We start from the raw sequence: 13643 nt of genomic DNA, 5'->3' as shown, positions 1-13643 counted from the left end.
TTTCCTGGTCGTCTTCTCTGCTCTTTTCAGTTACCTTCTCGTCACACCATCAACAGCCACCTCTCATCTCAAACCTTTCTATCTTTCTGCTCCTTACCTCTGGAATTCCATCCCTGAATTCCACTGTAAGGAATCCTCTCTTAATCTCTTCAAGCTTGCCTTTCGGACCACTAGAACATTAGCCTAGTTGTGTCCCTACTGACTATGCCTTACCTTGTGCACTTTTTCATCTCCAATTTGTACTTGTATGTCAGCCTCCCATCCACTTAGACTGTAAGCTCTATGGGGCAGGGACCTCCTTCCCACTATGTCTCTTACCACATAGCACTTTTTTCTTTGTCCTATGATTCTGTATATATTTATTATGTGAATTGTCTTCCCCATGTATATATTATATATATATATATATATATATATATATATATATATATATTGTACTTTTATGCACTGTACAGCGCTGCGGCACCTTAACAGCGCTTTACAAATAAAGTTATACATATACATTTCAAATGACAATAATATGAGTTTTTGCTAGCATAGTTTTATGCACAATAGAGCTTGCCAGAGCTACAAATGTGATTAATTTCTGTGAGGAGGGGAGCAAGTCTAGACATTGGGGTTCCATTAAATTATGGAAATTTAGGGATTGTGCAATTTTGTGGTCAATGCTATCTGTCTGTTCAGTGTAGCTTCAATGTTTCCCCTCATCAAAAGGCACACTTGCACTAAGAAATATACTGGTACACACACAGACATGATCTAAAATGTGACGGGGGGGCCTTATACTTTTTTTTCTTTTTATCTTTATTTCCCTATGTGGAAACTTTAAATTAACAGTTAATTTATTTTTCTTAAAAGTAAACAGATTTTTTTTTACACAAATATAACAAACATATAGTAGGCAGGATGTACAAATCTGATGTGATTCTGAATACATACAATAGACACTTAACAGAGAACTTGCTGAACCTCAAATCAAAGGATATATGCTGTATATGCAAGTCTTCTGAGCACTTTTGTGGGCCACCTAAGCAAGCAACTTTGCCAGAAAATTAATTTCTGTGGAGGTGGTGGGAGGGGGAGGCAAGATCTCCTTTAAAGGGGAACTCCACAAAAACATAACATAAGCTTTTTGAAAAGTAAACATCATTTTAAGCAACTTTGAAATATACATCAATTAAAAATGTGGACTTTTCATGATTTTTTAATGGTTTGGAACAGTTCCCTAAGCCTAGCCCCCTGCTGATCTGTCTGACTACTTTGCTGAGCTGGCTGACTACTGTTACTTTGTATCAGTAGCCATCTGTCCTCCTCCTGCATCCTCCAAACCCCACAATTTCCTGCACAAGTGATTTCAATAAGGAACAGAACATTACAGTGCAATGCATTGTGGGTTATGTAGTTCCTGCATGCTGTCTGTAAGCTGTGGAGAAGTTGTTACAATTTGTAACAGTGTTTTAGTCCTTCCTTCCCTGCCAGGATTTCAAATGATGTAGAAAGAAAAGAACTGTCCACCAGCTGGATTTCAGCATAGAAAATTGCATTTATTCATACTTTTTGAAGAAACTGGTAACTGCAATATTATTATATATATTAGGAGTTCCTGTGTTATTTGGGCCTTTTTATAAAATTTTGGTTTGGAAGCCAGAGTTCCCCTTTAAGTATGATATGTTGACAGTATCCTTATAACAGAATGAACATTTATGTTTCAACAAATATTAGCTGAAGCTGGCTCATAGTGGGTCACATATTTATTTATTATGGGTAACTGTAAGAGCTCTAAGGAGCACAAAATTGCTTTGTTTAGAGGCCATACATCAAACACTTATTTTGATCCAATAGTGAGGTACTTCACCCCCTATTTGAGCAGAGATTAAACAAATGGCTCTGTAGCACCTTGCACTCCTTTCTTTTGTCTTCAGAATGACGCTCAAAAAGGACACATGCAAAGAAAAGTCATAATGCCCATTGCTCATTCTTCCAGGGACCAATGTGTCAGCTACATCTACAGAGCATGTACTCCTTATCTGAAGCTTTGGGCTGAAGGACATTAGGAAGCAACTTAGATTAACTGTTGAGCATACAGTTTATCATATTCTAGAAGCCATAGATCTGGTCTATGCAGTAATTTCTTGATCTTGTAAAAATATATATCAGTGTTTTACTTGCCCAAAAACATCAAAACAGAAATTACATCTGCAGGATATTATATGCCCTATTTATAAAGCATTATATATCACTACGTTGCTGCATTTATGGTTTCTGACAATTTTATAAGCTAAGCCTAAGATTCTTCAAATATTTCAAGTGTTATAGTTGTCAAGGTAGTAAAGCCAATGCAACCCCATTATTTAGATGATATTTAAAAGCCTGCAGTCAAATTATGGCTGCACAGCCAAACAATGACATTTATTGAACACTTTGTACAGTCATCTATGTAACTACTGTACGGAATCTGTAAATGTTATAAACACACAGAGGGAAAAATATTTTGAACAAATTTTCGGTCATTAAACTTACCCATCTAGTGTTTAAATTATTTGCCTGTGAAATGGTGGTAAAAAGTAAGAATTATGGTTGGGGAAAATCATGTCCTTTTAGAGACTTAAGTCTGCCACCATTATAGCGTTGAATATTAACACAGTATTTTGGGAGTTTTAGACAGAACACTGTAAAAGACCAATACAAAAATAAACTGTGCTTCAGTCATCCTCTGAATCACTGTCTTTCTTTGTAGGGATGGAGGTACGAATCGAGGTCATGAGCTGGTCCTGGATTTGCTTTCTTGGATTTTCCTCAAGGTCTGTCTTGATGGCTCCAGATTCGGCAATCTTCCATTCTAACTCTAAAATGAACGATAAACAATATTTAGTGAAATCACAGCACAAACAACAAAACACACACACACTAAACAAAAACTAAATACATAGAAATAACAGGTTGTTTGCATATATTTACCATTGCAATATTCAGTGAGACAAACAATGTAAATGGAGATGGTATGGTCCTAACACGACTTACATTTTAGCAAGGAGTCACATAAGAATAGCTACTTAACTCTTGAACATATTTTTCAACAAATATATAATCTCTCTAACGCTATGCAGCTGAAGTTACTGCTAATAGTAACTTTAAAGGACAATATGTGAGACACAAAAATTCATAGCAAAGACTTTTTCAAGACAAAAAAAATCACAGAAAATGTCAAGAATGTACATTTGCATGCGAGCAAGCAATGAATGAATGAATGTTTCTGCTAAGTTAGAAATATAAAACCAAAGCTAAAATGATAGGTATTACAACAATTTGTCTAATAATTTCCGACTGTAAAATCAGTATGGATGTGTTTCCAGTTTCCATTACATAATATAATGTACACATCTTCATCTACAATATGTGAAAACATACAGTGAAGATGGGAGTGAACATTTATATGAGATTGTATTCTTTGCCAATTTAATAAAACTGAAACAGTTTACTTACCATCCTGTGTTAGATTCATTCCACCAAACACAAGAGGTCCAATGAACTGAGCCCGTATTTCACCATCAAGATATACAAAGATAGTGGGAAGGTTCTTGTCAGGATAGTTGGGAATGCATGTTGTGGAAATTGATTTTACGAATTTCACATCTTTGAACTTTCGCGCCAGTACAGTTAAGTGATTGTTGATTAAAGTACAGAGTGGTATGCTAAAAGGCAAACATGATTTTTAGATTAAGTTTTACTGAGCAAATCGAGGCATTAACACTGCAAACAATTGTCCTGATAAGGGTGCGTGTACAGACAGCTCCTGTGGTCTCAAAATATATAATAAAAATAACCCAGCAATTCAAGCTTCAGGTCATCTTAAATATGCATGAAAAAAATGCACTACAGCACTCTCTAATTCTGCTGATAAATTCCCCCAATAAAATAAGTTGTTCTGTGCAGAGGCATCTTTCTTAAAAAAATTATTAAAAGGATCACACAACGCTCGGCTCGAGACCACTGTGGCAATCTAAAATACCTGTGTGCTATTAGCTTAATAGCTCCTCAAGATGAGCATATCGGGGAGAGATCTGCTGATCTCTATGTGTATGGCCACCTTAAGATATTCCATTTTCATAAAATCACCTACTTTAAAGCTACTTTGTGATTATGATCAGATCTACCGTAAGTCCCTTTCCATGGACAATAAGATTATACCACTGGCATACTTTTAGATGAAAATCGCTTGCCTCTAACTACTGGAGGGCCTCCAGTGGGCGGCAGTCAAAACTAATCACTATTGCTAAGAAACAGAGATCATAAATGAATGTCAGAAATAGCCTTTGCATGTCTACAGTCAGTTATTGCTTGAGTTGGAAACACATTCTCTTTATATAACAAATACAGAGACTTGCAGAGGTTCTATATGGATATATTTGAAATCGGATTTAGAGCATATTAAAACAAAATTTCTCTCATACCCTTGTTTGTAAAGATGTAATATCACCCACAGATCTTTCCCAGCTTTTGTAATTTCCTGGACATAGTCTTGTCCTGAAATCTCCAATACCTCTCCAAATTTATTCTTTAGTTGGGTTGCTTGCCACTGTGCCATTCTTTGTTGTCTAATGAGAAACAATCAAAACATAAGAAAACATTGTAAAATGGAAAAATGATTGCGAAAGGGTTTGTGTAATCTCAAACATGTCCCGAGACATATAAAAAAATAGCAACAGTTTGGAGTGGCTCTCTTCATTCTTTTGATTTTGATTTCATTTTGTCATTTTACTGAATTCCAAATCCTACTATGCAATTTGATTCTTTAGATATATCTATACACAGGCCAAAATTTCTGGGAAGGTCACAATACCCAAACATCAGACACTGGGGACTGGGGTATTCAAACTCCTGCCAGCCCAGCGTGGGGGAGCGGACAATTTGTGAGTGGAGGAGAGGACAGTTTGTGAGTGGAGGAGAGGACAGTTTGTGAGTGGAGGAGAGGACAGTTTGTGAGTGGAGGAGTGGACAGTTTGTGAGTGGAGGAGTGGACAGTTTGTGAGTGGAGGAGTGGACAGTTTGTGAGTGGAGGAGTGGACAGTTTGTGAATGGGGGGGGAGCTGCGAACAAACAGGCAGCCTAGGGTGCATGCGAGGGTAGCATAATAAGGTGGGACATTCTAAAAAACATTAGAATATATTTTAGAATGTACACTCTTTATGACAGGGCCCTCTTTAACTTTCATATTGGTTACTGGTTCTTTTTGTGTGCAATTTAGTATGTTAGATGTATACAGCCATTTATTGCACATGTCTGAATAATATGTTGGCTCTTTATAAATCAATGTTAATTTTAAATAACTATAATAATAATTGTGCCACAATAACCCTGAAGTTTGGCTGGAGCTTTCTGTAGGACAATAGTCCCTCACAACTTATTTTGGCTGCATGGTTAAGACTAGGTCAGACTATTTACATTATTTTTTTGTATAGAACTAAAGCTGCACTAAATCCAGTATTACATTTAGGGACTTGACTTGAATTAGTCTATTTTTTTATGGCTCATTTATCAATAATTTTTCTCAAAAAAATTGGAGTGAAAAAAAATGTTGCGTCAAAGTCGACCGTCAATTCAAATTGTACGATTGATGCTCCAAAAACTCAATTTTATTGAATTTTCACTGCAGAAACTCAACTTTTTCAGATTATCGGACAAAAACCCCAACTTTTTCAGATTATCCAGCACAGATCATGATGTAAAGAAACTACTTCAAGGACATCTGCCATTGACTTCTACATACATGACATGGACAGGTTTGAGATGGGGTATTTTGAATTCAGATTTTTAGCAGCTTTGGGGTATGATAAATCTCTAAAACTTAGGTTAAATAAACCCAATAAGACTTGTCTTGCCTCCAATAAGGATTATTTATATCTTAGTTGGGGTCAAGTACAAGGTACAATTTTATTACTATAGAGAAAAAGGAAATCTTTTTTATTTGGCTAAAATGGAGTCTATGGCAGACAGCAATACTGTAATTTGGAGCTTTCTGGATAACTCGTTTCCGCATAATGGATCCCACACCTGTAATACAATTCATACTATTTATTCACTGACAGTTTATTGAAAAGGACACTAAGAATCAAAGCTGCATTTCATAAAAGTGGGCTAAGATAGTCATTTGCTTTCCAATATCTGTAAAGGATAGCCTCACCCTCACTGGAGAATAAATCCAGTACCGGTCCTGTTATGCCTCCTGTACTAAAGAACTAGATATCTTAATTTATGCCAAATATGTAATTTTTTTTGGTTCATGTTTCACGGTCACTTACAACACCAGGCTGATGAAATTAGAATGCTTTTTAGTCATTTATCCATAAAGTGGCTCAATCTACTAAACGCTCAAGTTGCAAATACACTTTTGAAAAAAACACTTTTACAGTGGCATAGCTAATGCTTTCCTATTCTAGTACTCATATACAGGAATCTACGGTTACATATGTACGAACCTGTACAACTCTATTGCTCTTTCATCTTCTTCACCGAATTCATCCTCATTGTCTTCCAATTCCTCAAGAGTCATGTCTTCATAAGTTTTCACTATAAAGTGAGTGAAGTGTTAAATATTATACATCAACTTGGAACTAAAAATTATTAAAAGATAAATTATATCCCTCTTAAAAAGCTTACAACAACAAGCATCTAGAACAGTCACATCCAATCGGTGGACATTTCAAGAGCACCTATTGTAAAAAAAAAAAAATGCCATCCCTACGAGAAGTGTGGGCTAATAGAATAAGTACTCTGGCTGGGGAAACAAGTTTTTTTTACATCAATATTATTTTTATTGACATTTTCAAGGTTACAGTACAATAGTACAAAATAAAACCCCAGTGAGTGCTAAGCTACCCCCGCCATTAAGGAGTTCCTGCAGGTAATCATGTTGTGACACTAATAAAGTGTCACAGCTCTTGTTTGGCTCATGTTCAGACATACACACATTGCACATAATCATCAATTCTCCCAGAGTATTTACACGCATGCCCAGAACGATAAAGAGCTGAATTTCCTAAATGTTTGCCCAGGTGGAAGTAACTCATAGCAACCAATCAGCAAGTAGCATTTTTTGTCATCTCTTTAAAACCAAACATCTTATTGGTTGCTATGTGTTACACAGTATAACTTGCAATAAAATATTGTAATGGAAGGAATATAATTCCCCATTGAAATGTTGCTGTGCTTGCCTCTATTCTATTGCAGGTTAGTGTCTTTTATTACATAAACCAAACCGCAAAAAAACATAATGAATACACGGGATGCCATATTAGTACCCTATGACGTACCAACAGATTGTAGCTTAAGAATCTCTGCTTCCTCCTCCTCTTCATCCTGTGGCTTTTCCTTTGGAGGAAGGATACCTTTTCTACGCAGAATATCATTCCACTCTGTGTCTGCGTTTGGATCCTAAACCAAGAATGTGCCAATTTAAAAAGTGAAACAATAACCTGTATAAAAGGGTTATAACATTAACAGATGTATTAGTAATACTGTCCTTCCCTTAAGCATTACTTAAAATGTTAAATACGGTTCTATTCAGTGTGCACTGCCTTCCACGTAGTGGACACTAATCCAAGGAGTATATTTTCTTTTGTGGCAGGACTTGAAAACAGACTAAGAAAGGCAAGGAAATTCATATTCACTGGGGACAATAGGTCATACCTCCCAACATTTTGGAAACAAAAAGAGGGACAAAAAAGATGTTGCAAATTTTTTGTGACCACACCCATTTTTGTGGTCACACTCCCTAATTACCATGTTCATTTTCAGGTTATGAAAGTTTGAACATATTTCTGTGTTTTTTTTCAGTTATTACAGTTTTGCTAATGAAGGTGAATTGCCCTTTAAGCTGTGAGTCTAACTTCTCCCAAGGGACCTGTTATCTTATATTGTTACAATTACTTATTTGCTTATCTCAAAATTGTTAATGAAGTTAGAAACATTGTTTCTTTTTCTGGTTGTTCAGTGCAGAGAAAATCTGGACTTTTCAGTACAAACAAGGGACTGTGGGTTGAGCTGTCAAAAGAGGGACTGTCCCTATGAAAACGGGACATTTGGGAGGTATGCAATAGGTGACAATTTATTAGGCATGCCCCAGTTAATATAAACGCTAACCTTTGGTCCCAGGACAGTACTACTCTTTTTATGGAAAAAAGAAGCTTTGTCACACTGCTGAGATTAATTTAATTCATAATTTGATGAATTATCAGGGGGTTGCATGAGCATGCACAGTATAATAAAGAATCCAACTTCACTCTACAGTGTGTGCTAGTTCTGCAGAACCCCTAGGAGCTTCATGAAACATGGCAAGATAGTGCTTACACAGAATGTACCCTGGGCTGGCGTGGTTACTTTGGTGAAGAGAAGTCCCAGCCAGGGTACACGTCTAATGATTCTATTAGTTGTGTGCCTAACACATTGCTGAATCAGCAATAAATCCATCTACCTGGAGGACATATGTCCATGGGACATGAAGATGCTTCTGCAGTTTAAAGGACAAAGGATAACTGCTTCCCAAATCATTTTTTTTTTAAACATGAAAGCCATATACAGAATAATATAGTTGTGCATACGGTCTAATTGCCTGACCACTGCACTGAGAGGGGCGATTATACTATATATAATAATAATATATATATATATATAGCACTGCTGATCTAAACTGCAGTCACACTTAGACCCATAATCTTCTGTTCTGTTAAAGGAAACATCTCTTTGTTTCTGTCAGTCACAGTGTGATAGTGTGATACTGTGAAGCAGACAACTACTTCTACATCTATTTTCAACCCCTTTTTTTGGCTTTAGCGGCCCCTCCTCGGGGCCAAATGGCACTTCCTGGGCTTCCGCCCTTACCCGGGAGCTCTGTCTCATACCTACACGCTGAGACTTATTATTTCTCTCACCTGCATCCCGCCGCTTCCTGGGCACACGGACTATACGCGATTCTCTGCACAAAGAAACAACAATAAGACACACGTTCAGGAGAAGGTTCCTATAACATTCCTGCCAGTATAAAAGCCACGGCTCCTTGTTCCTTACCAGTCTCTTACAGACACGCGCTGCTAGCTATCCAACAGGCCGGGGGAAGTAATTGTGTCTCAGCTAGTGCTTCCTGTTCCAATGCCTGTCCTTATAAGGAAGTAGCTTGCTCACAGTCTGACAGTGTATATACAGTGTGTGTGACTTGTGCAGCTGTTCAGGGGATGGGCTTGTTATTAGGGAGCCGTGTGATTTTTTTACACATCAAAAAATGTGTCTGTATTTTATAATCTCAGATTAGGAAGAGCTGGCAAATCAGAAAAATTGCCTATGTAGGTTACCGAGTTGTACTATTGTATATTTACAATGCAGTACTGTATAATACGCCCCTTATTGTAAAATAGGCACTTTTGGATTTTGCTACATCCCCCCCCCACTTTGAAGGTGGGACAACCCTACCCCTTGAGTCAGTGCCTCTTTTTACAATAAGGGGCGTGTTATTGCCACTTTTTCTGGAAAAAAATATCGGCCTTCCTAAATTCTTGCCGTTTTTTCATATTAATAACATTTGCATCAGGCATCATTTTTAATGGACCTGCCGGTAAAATACCAGCCAGGTGGCAACCCTACCGGCCTTGGCTCATACAGTATCGGACTGGGCCAGGGGACACCGGGAAAAAACCCAGTGGGCCCCGATCTGCCCCACCGGGCCAGTCCCCTCTCCCAATCAAATTTGGGGAAAAAACAAAGTTTTTTCAGGTGCCGCGCAGCGCCATCTGCGCATGCGCACGGCACCTATTGATTTAGGAGCCCGAGCGGCGCGTCATATAGGGGGGTCGGAGGGGGCCCTGGACATTAATCCAGGTGGGCCCTGGGCCCCCCAGCCCGACCCTGGACTCATAACAAGGTTACGGGCAACTTGAAACATCAACTTGAAATATCAGCCGTTCAGCTATGAATTTCTAGAGCAGCATTGTACCCTAAATACCCCAGTATTGTGCTTTGAACTACCAGTAATTGTGCCACCACTAAATGTGTAAATTCCTCTAACTTTCCTGCCTTTCTATCACAATAACTTGCCTTTAACTAGCCCTACATTGTGTTCTCCCCAGAAAACAAAATTCAACATAGAAAAACAATTGACCAGGTGGGGAGAAAAATAATAAATAAATACTCCCCAACCTCCCCAACCGGCTCCAAAATAATAGTTTTTTTTCTAAATAAATGTCCGTTACTGTGTGCTGCATTTGTTGAAGACTACAGGTTTCTATATTAAAAGTTCACTTCTACTGCATGATGTCAAGGCGGAACAGGGGAAAGCAGCCTGGCAATGCGCCCAACTAAAATGGCCTAGGGAAAACACTGGACTCCCCTCCACTTGATCTGCCTCTGTTCTGCCCACTCTTTGCCCTGTGACATTATTGCTCTTTCCCCAAGATGTCACCCTACACCAGTAAGAGAAAGCACCCACAGCTCTCCTTAACTTGTGTACAGTGCTGGGTAACAGGCAAGCAGAACCTCATAACCCACCTTTGTATAAGGCGCCACAAGGACATCTCTACTAAAAATTAGGGATGCACCAAATCCACTATTTTGGATTCGGCCTATCCCCCGAATCCTTCGCGAAAGATTAGACCAAATACCGAACCGAATCTGAATCCTAATTTGCATATGCAAATTAGGGGTGGGAAGGGGGAAACATTTTTTACTTCCTTGTTCTGTGACAAAAAGTCACAAGATTTTCCTCCCCGTCCCTCATTTGCACATTGAAATTAGGATTTGGATTCAGTTCAGATAGCCGAATCCAAATCCTGCTGAAAAAGGACAATTCCTGGCCAAATCCAGATCCGAATCCTGGATTCGCAAGCAGAACTTTAACTCCTTGCAGTGCCTTGGCTATAATTGAACCCAGGAACTCATAGCTGCAAGGTTAAATATATGAAAGTGTTAACCAGGCCCCAGACAAGCAGTTCTGTAATTACTTTTATTAATCTGTATATGTTTCAAGCCTAGTTGCACTTTATCAAGGCAGCTGTGCTAATCATTACAGCATCATTCTGCACAGAAATTCTTTGATTATTTATTTAATTTCATTGCAAATTAAAGGGAAGATGGTGTGCCTACTGTCTTGGTGGCTACTGGACAAATTAACTTTTTACCCATTTACTAATGGGACCTGCTAATATACACATGGTGTGTCATTCCAGGGCAAAATAGGGCTCCCTAACTTTTCCTTAATCTTTCCTTGTGCGTGTGAAGTTCTCAGGCGACTCTGGAAGTCAGGGACCTTAACAGTATTATTGCAGTGATTTATGCAGTTTTGGACTATTCATTATTTTGCTTTTTTACATTTACTTTAAGGTCCATACTGTGAATAATATTTTGCTGCTGAAAAAAATATATTTGTGCTGTTTATTGCCCTGAAGGCAACCCTAATGCCCAGCTGACTTACAATATTCCTGTTCCAAGCTGTTTCCTATCTTGTCAAGCACCGTAGCAGCTGTCACATTTGCTGGTACACTAGATTGCTCTGATAACTCTTCAACCTCCTCTTAGCTGTCAGATGAAACGCTAAATTTGGACACATCCCCTGGCTTACATTCAAGTCTCTCACAGGTGGACCCTCACAATAGTGTTGGAGGAAAGGATTTTCATATTGATTCTCACACATATTTGAGGCTTAATGGCACATGGAGATTTTTACAAAAACATTGGATAGCCCGTTTTTTTAGCACTTTGCACCCTGCTTTCTACATCACAAATAACCCCTTAAGTCTCCCAAGTGGAATTTCTCCAGAATTGTACAGGCAAGTCTGACCAAAGTCTATTCTTTTAAACCAGAAGCAAAGAACAAGCTCTTGTATTTAAACCCTTTGTGATCCCCATAGAACAGAATGGAAGCTAGAAAAGTAGTGTTCAATGCTGGCACCTGAGTATCTGGGCTATACGGTAGATAGGTGGTTAAATCCACCACAGGAAAAAAAGAAATATATATTGTATAAAATTTTTATTTTTCTTAGTAACAAGCTAAGTGCACTTTCTTGTAACTCACCAACTGAAGAAGTTTCAATTACAGCACCACTATATTTCTTTGCTTTTTCCCACTGTCCTTCAGTAGGATTTAGATTTGCGCCATAGTTATGTGTGGGTTGACCTGAAACCCACGGTGACCCCCAGTTGGGTGGAAAATTGGCTAAGGTTGGACGCCGGTCACTGGGAAAGTACACTTCTCCACTGCTCCCAAAGAGTCTCTGTTGGAACAAGAGGGGGGCACAGAAGTAGCGTACAGAGCTGTACGATGAGGGTATGGGTCGGGTGTGGGTCCTACAATGGGTCTGACAATGCAGGTTAGGGCCAGGCGTGAGTTAAGGTTTTGCGGGTTCGTTTTGGGTGCAGGTTGACGTTTTCCTGACCTCCACATCACAATTTTGCAGTAGTGTTAAGTCCCCATATCGGACAGTACTGGACATGCACAAGTCATAGTCTAATGATGTCTGGAAATCAGAGGCATTTCAGAACCCTCTCTTGACCTGAGGAGGCCAATCAATGTCATCCCCCTCATGCTTTCCCAGGCCATTGTGATTTTGTGCTTAGTAAAGCACCAACCCATGAGACAAACCTAGGGACTCTATTCACTGGGGGAAGGGGGTGGCTAACAATGTGCTATTGGAATCCTGGAACTACAGCCATTTTCAGGCTGGTGGTTCCAGAGTTCACTTGCATGAAGTAGCACATTGTTATTCATCTGAGTGGATTGGTCAGGTGCTGTGACACAAGTGCCTTTTCATTAATATCATTAATGTGTGTGAGCAATTTTGCATCAACTTATTGCATGGCACTTACTATTGCACTCATAAATGAGGCTGTATGTGTCTTCATTTAAGCAGCTTAAAACTTTTTTTGGTGTTCTAACAACTTGGACAAATTGGATTGTTTTGCTGTATTCCACATGATCTAGGAGCCTAATATCATATGACTGCACAGGTTTAAGTGGAAACATTTTGACTGGATTTCCACAGAGTGTAATTATTTGAAAATTAATGGTGTTCTGACTCTTCAAGAAAGCTAAGTTAGTTGCCGATACAATGATAGATGACATTTTTAATAACAACAGCACCTTTAGGATTTCATTAGCAGTTGTTCTCTACACATTCTTTCTTTAAATTGCTTTGTTCTAACAGTGTTGTGTTTCTAGCTCTATTCAGCTGGATCGATTTACTGTCAAAAGTTTTTACTGATGGTCAAAGATCACTGTATGCTTTTATTATATCTAGTTTACATGTGTACATGAAAAATAGGTAAAAAGAAGATTTAGGTGGGGAATCAGTTATGCTTAGAGCTGGTTCACAGGAGAAGTATGATTACAGTTGTCCTGGTTTATACTCTATTTCCATCTCACTTACTGATCTTAAAACCTGTCCTAGCATGAATACTTTGCACAAAGATAGCTCCCTTTTTTGTAAAACAGTTTGAGAACTAGCAAAAACTTTGCCAGCAAACCGTGTATTTAACAAGATGTTTATTTTCAATATTGCTTCATCTAGGACAGTACACAAGGAGATAATTATTGGTTGGTTACTGTACCTCAAGGGCTATGGTATATGGGTTGTTTTCGCCACCATTGCCCTGTGATGGAAAAG

General features: G+C 38.5%; 1 protein-coding gene across 1 annotated transcript; it reads right to left on the bottom strand.

Annotated features, from left to right (window-relative positions):
* Nucleotides 1–1523: 1523 nt before the first annotated feature.
* Nucleotides 1524–9117, bottom strand: pdcl3.L (phosducin like 3 L homeolog). The gene is given in 7 exon segments (NM_001093160.1): nt 1524–2845; nt 3484–3692; nt 4452–4595; nt 6477–6567; nt 7311–7431; nt 8928–8971; nt 9064–9117. Coding segments are annotated over 6 exon segments (714 nt in total). The 5' UTR covers nt 8934–8971; nt 9064–9117; the 3' UTR covers nt 1524–2702.
* Nucleotides 9118–13643: the final 4526 nt, after the last annotated feature.

Source organism: Xenopus laevis, chromosome 2L (assembly GCF_017654675.1).
Source record: "Xenopus laevis strain J_2021 chromosome 2L, Xenopus_laevis_v10.1, whole genome shotgun sequence".
Classification (NCBI taxonomy): Eukaryota; Metazoa; Chordata; class Amphibia; order Anura; family Pipidae; genus Xenopus; species Xenopus laevis.
This window is presented reverse-complemented; position numbering and strand designations above follow the sequence as displayed.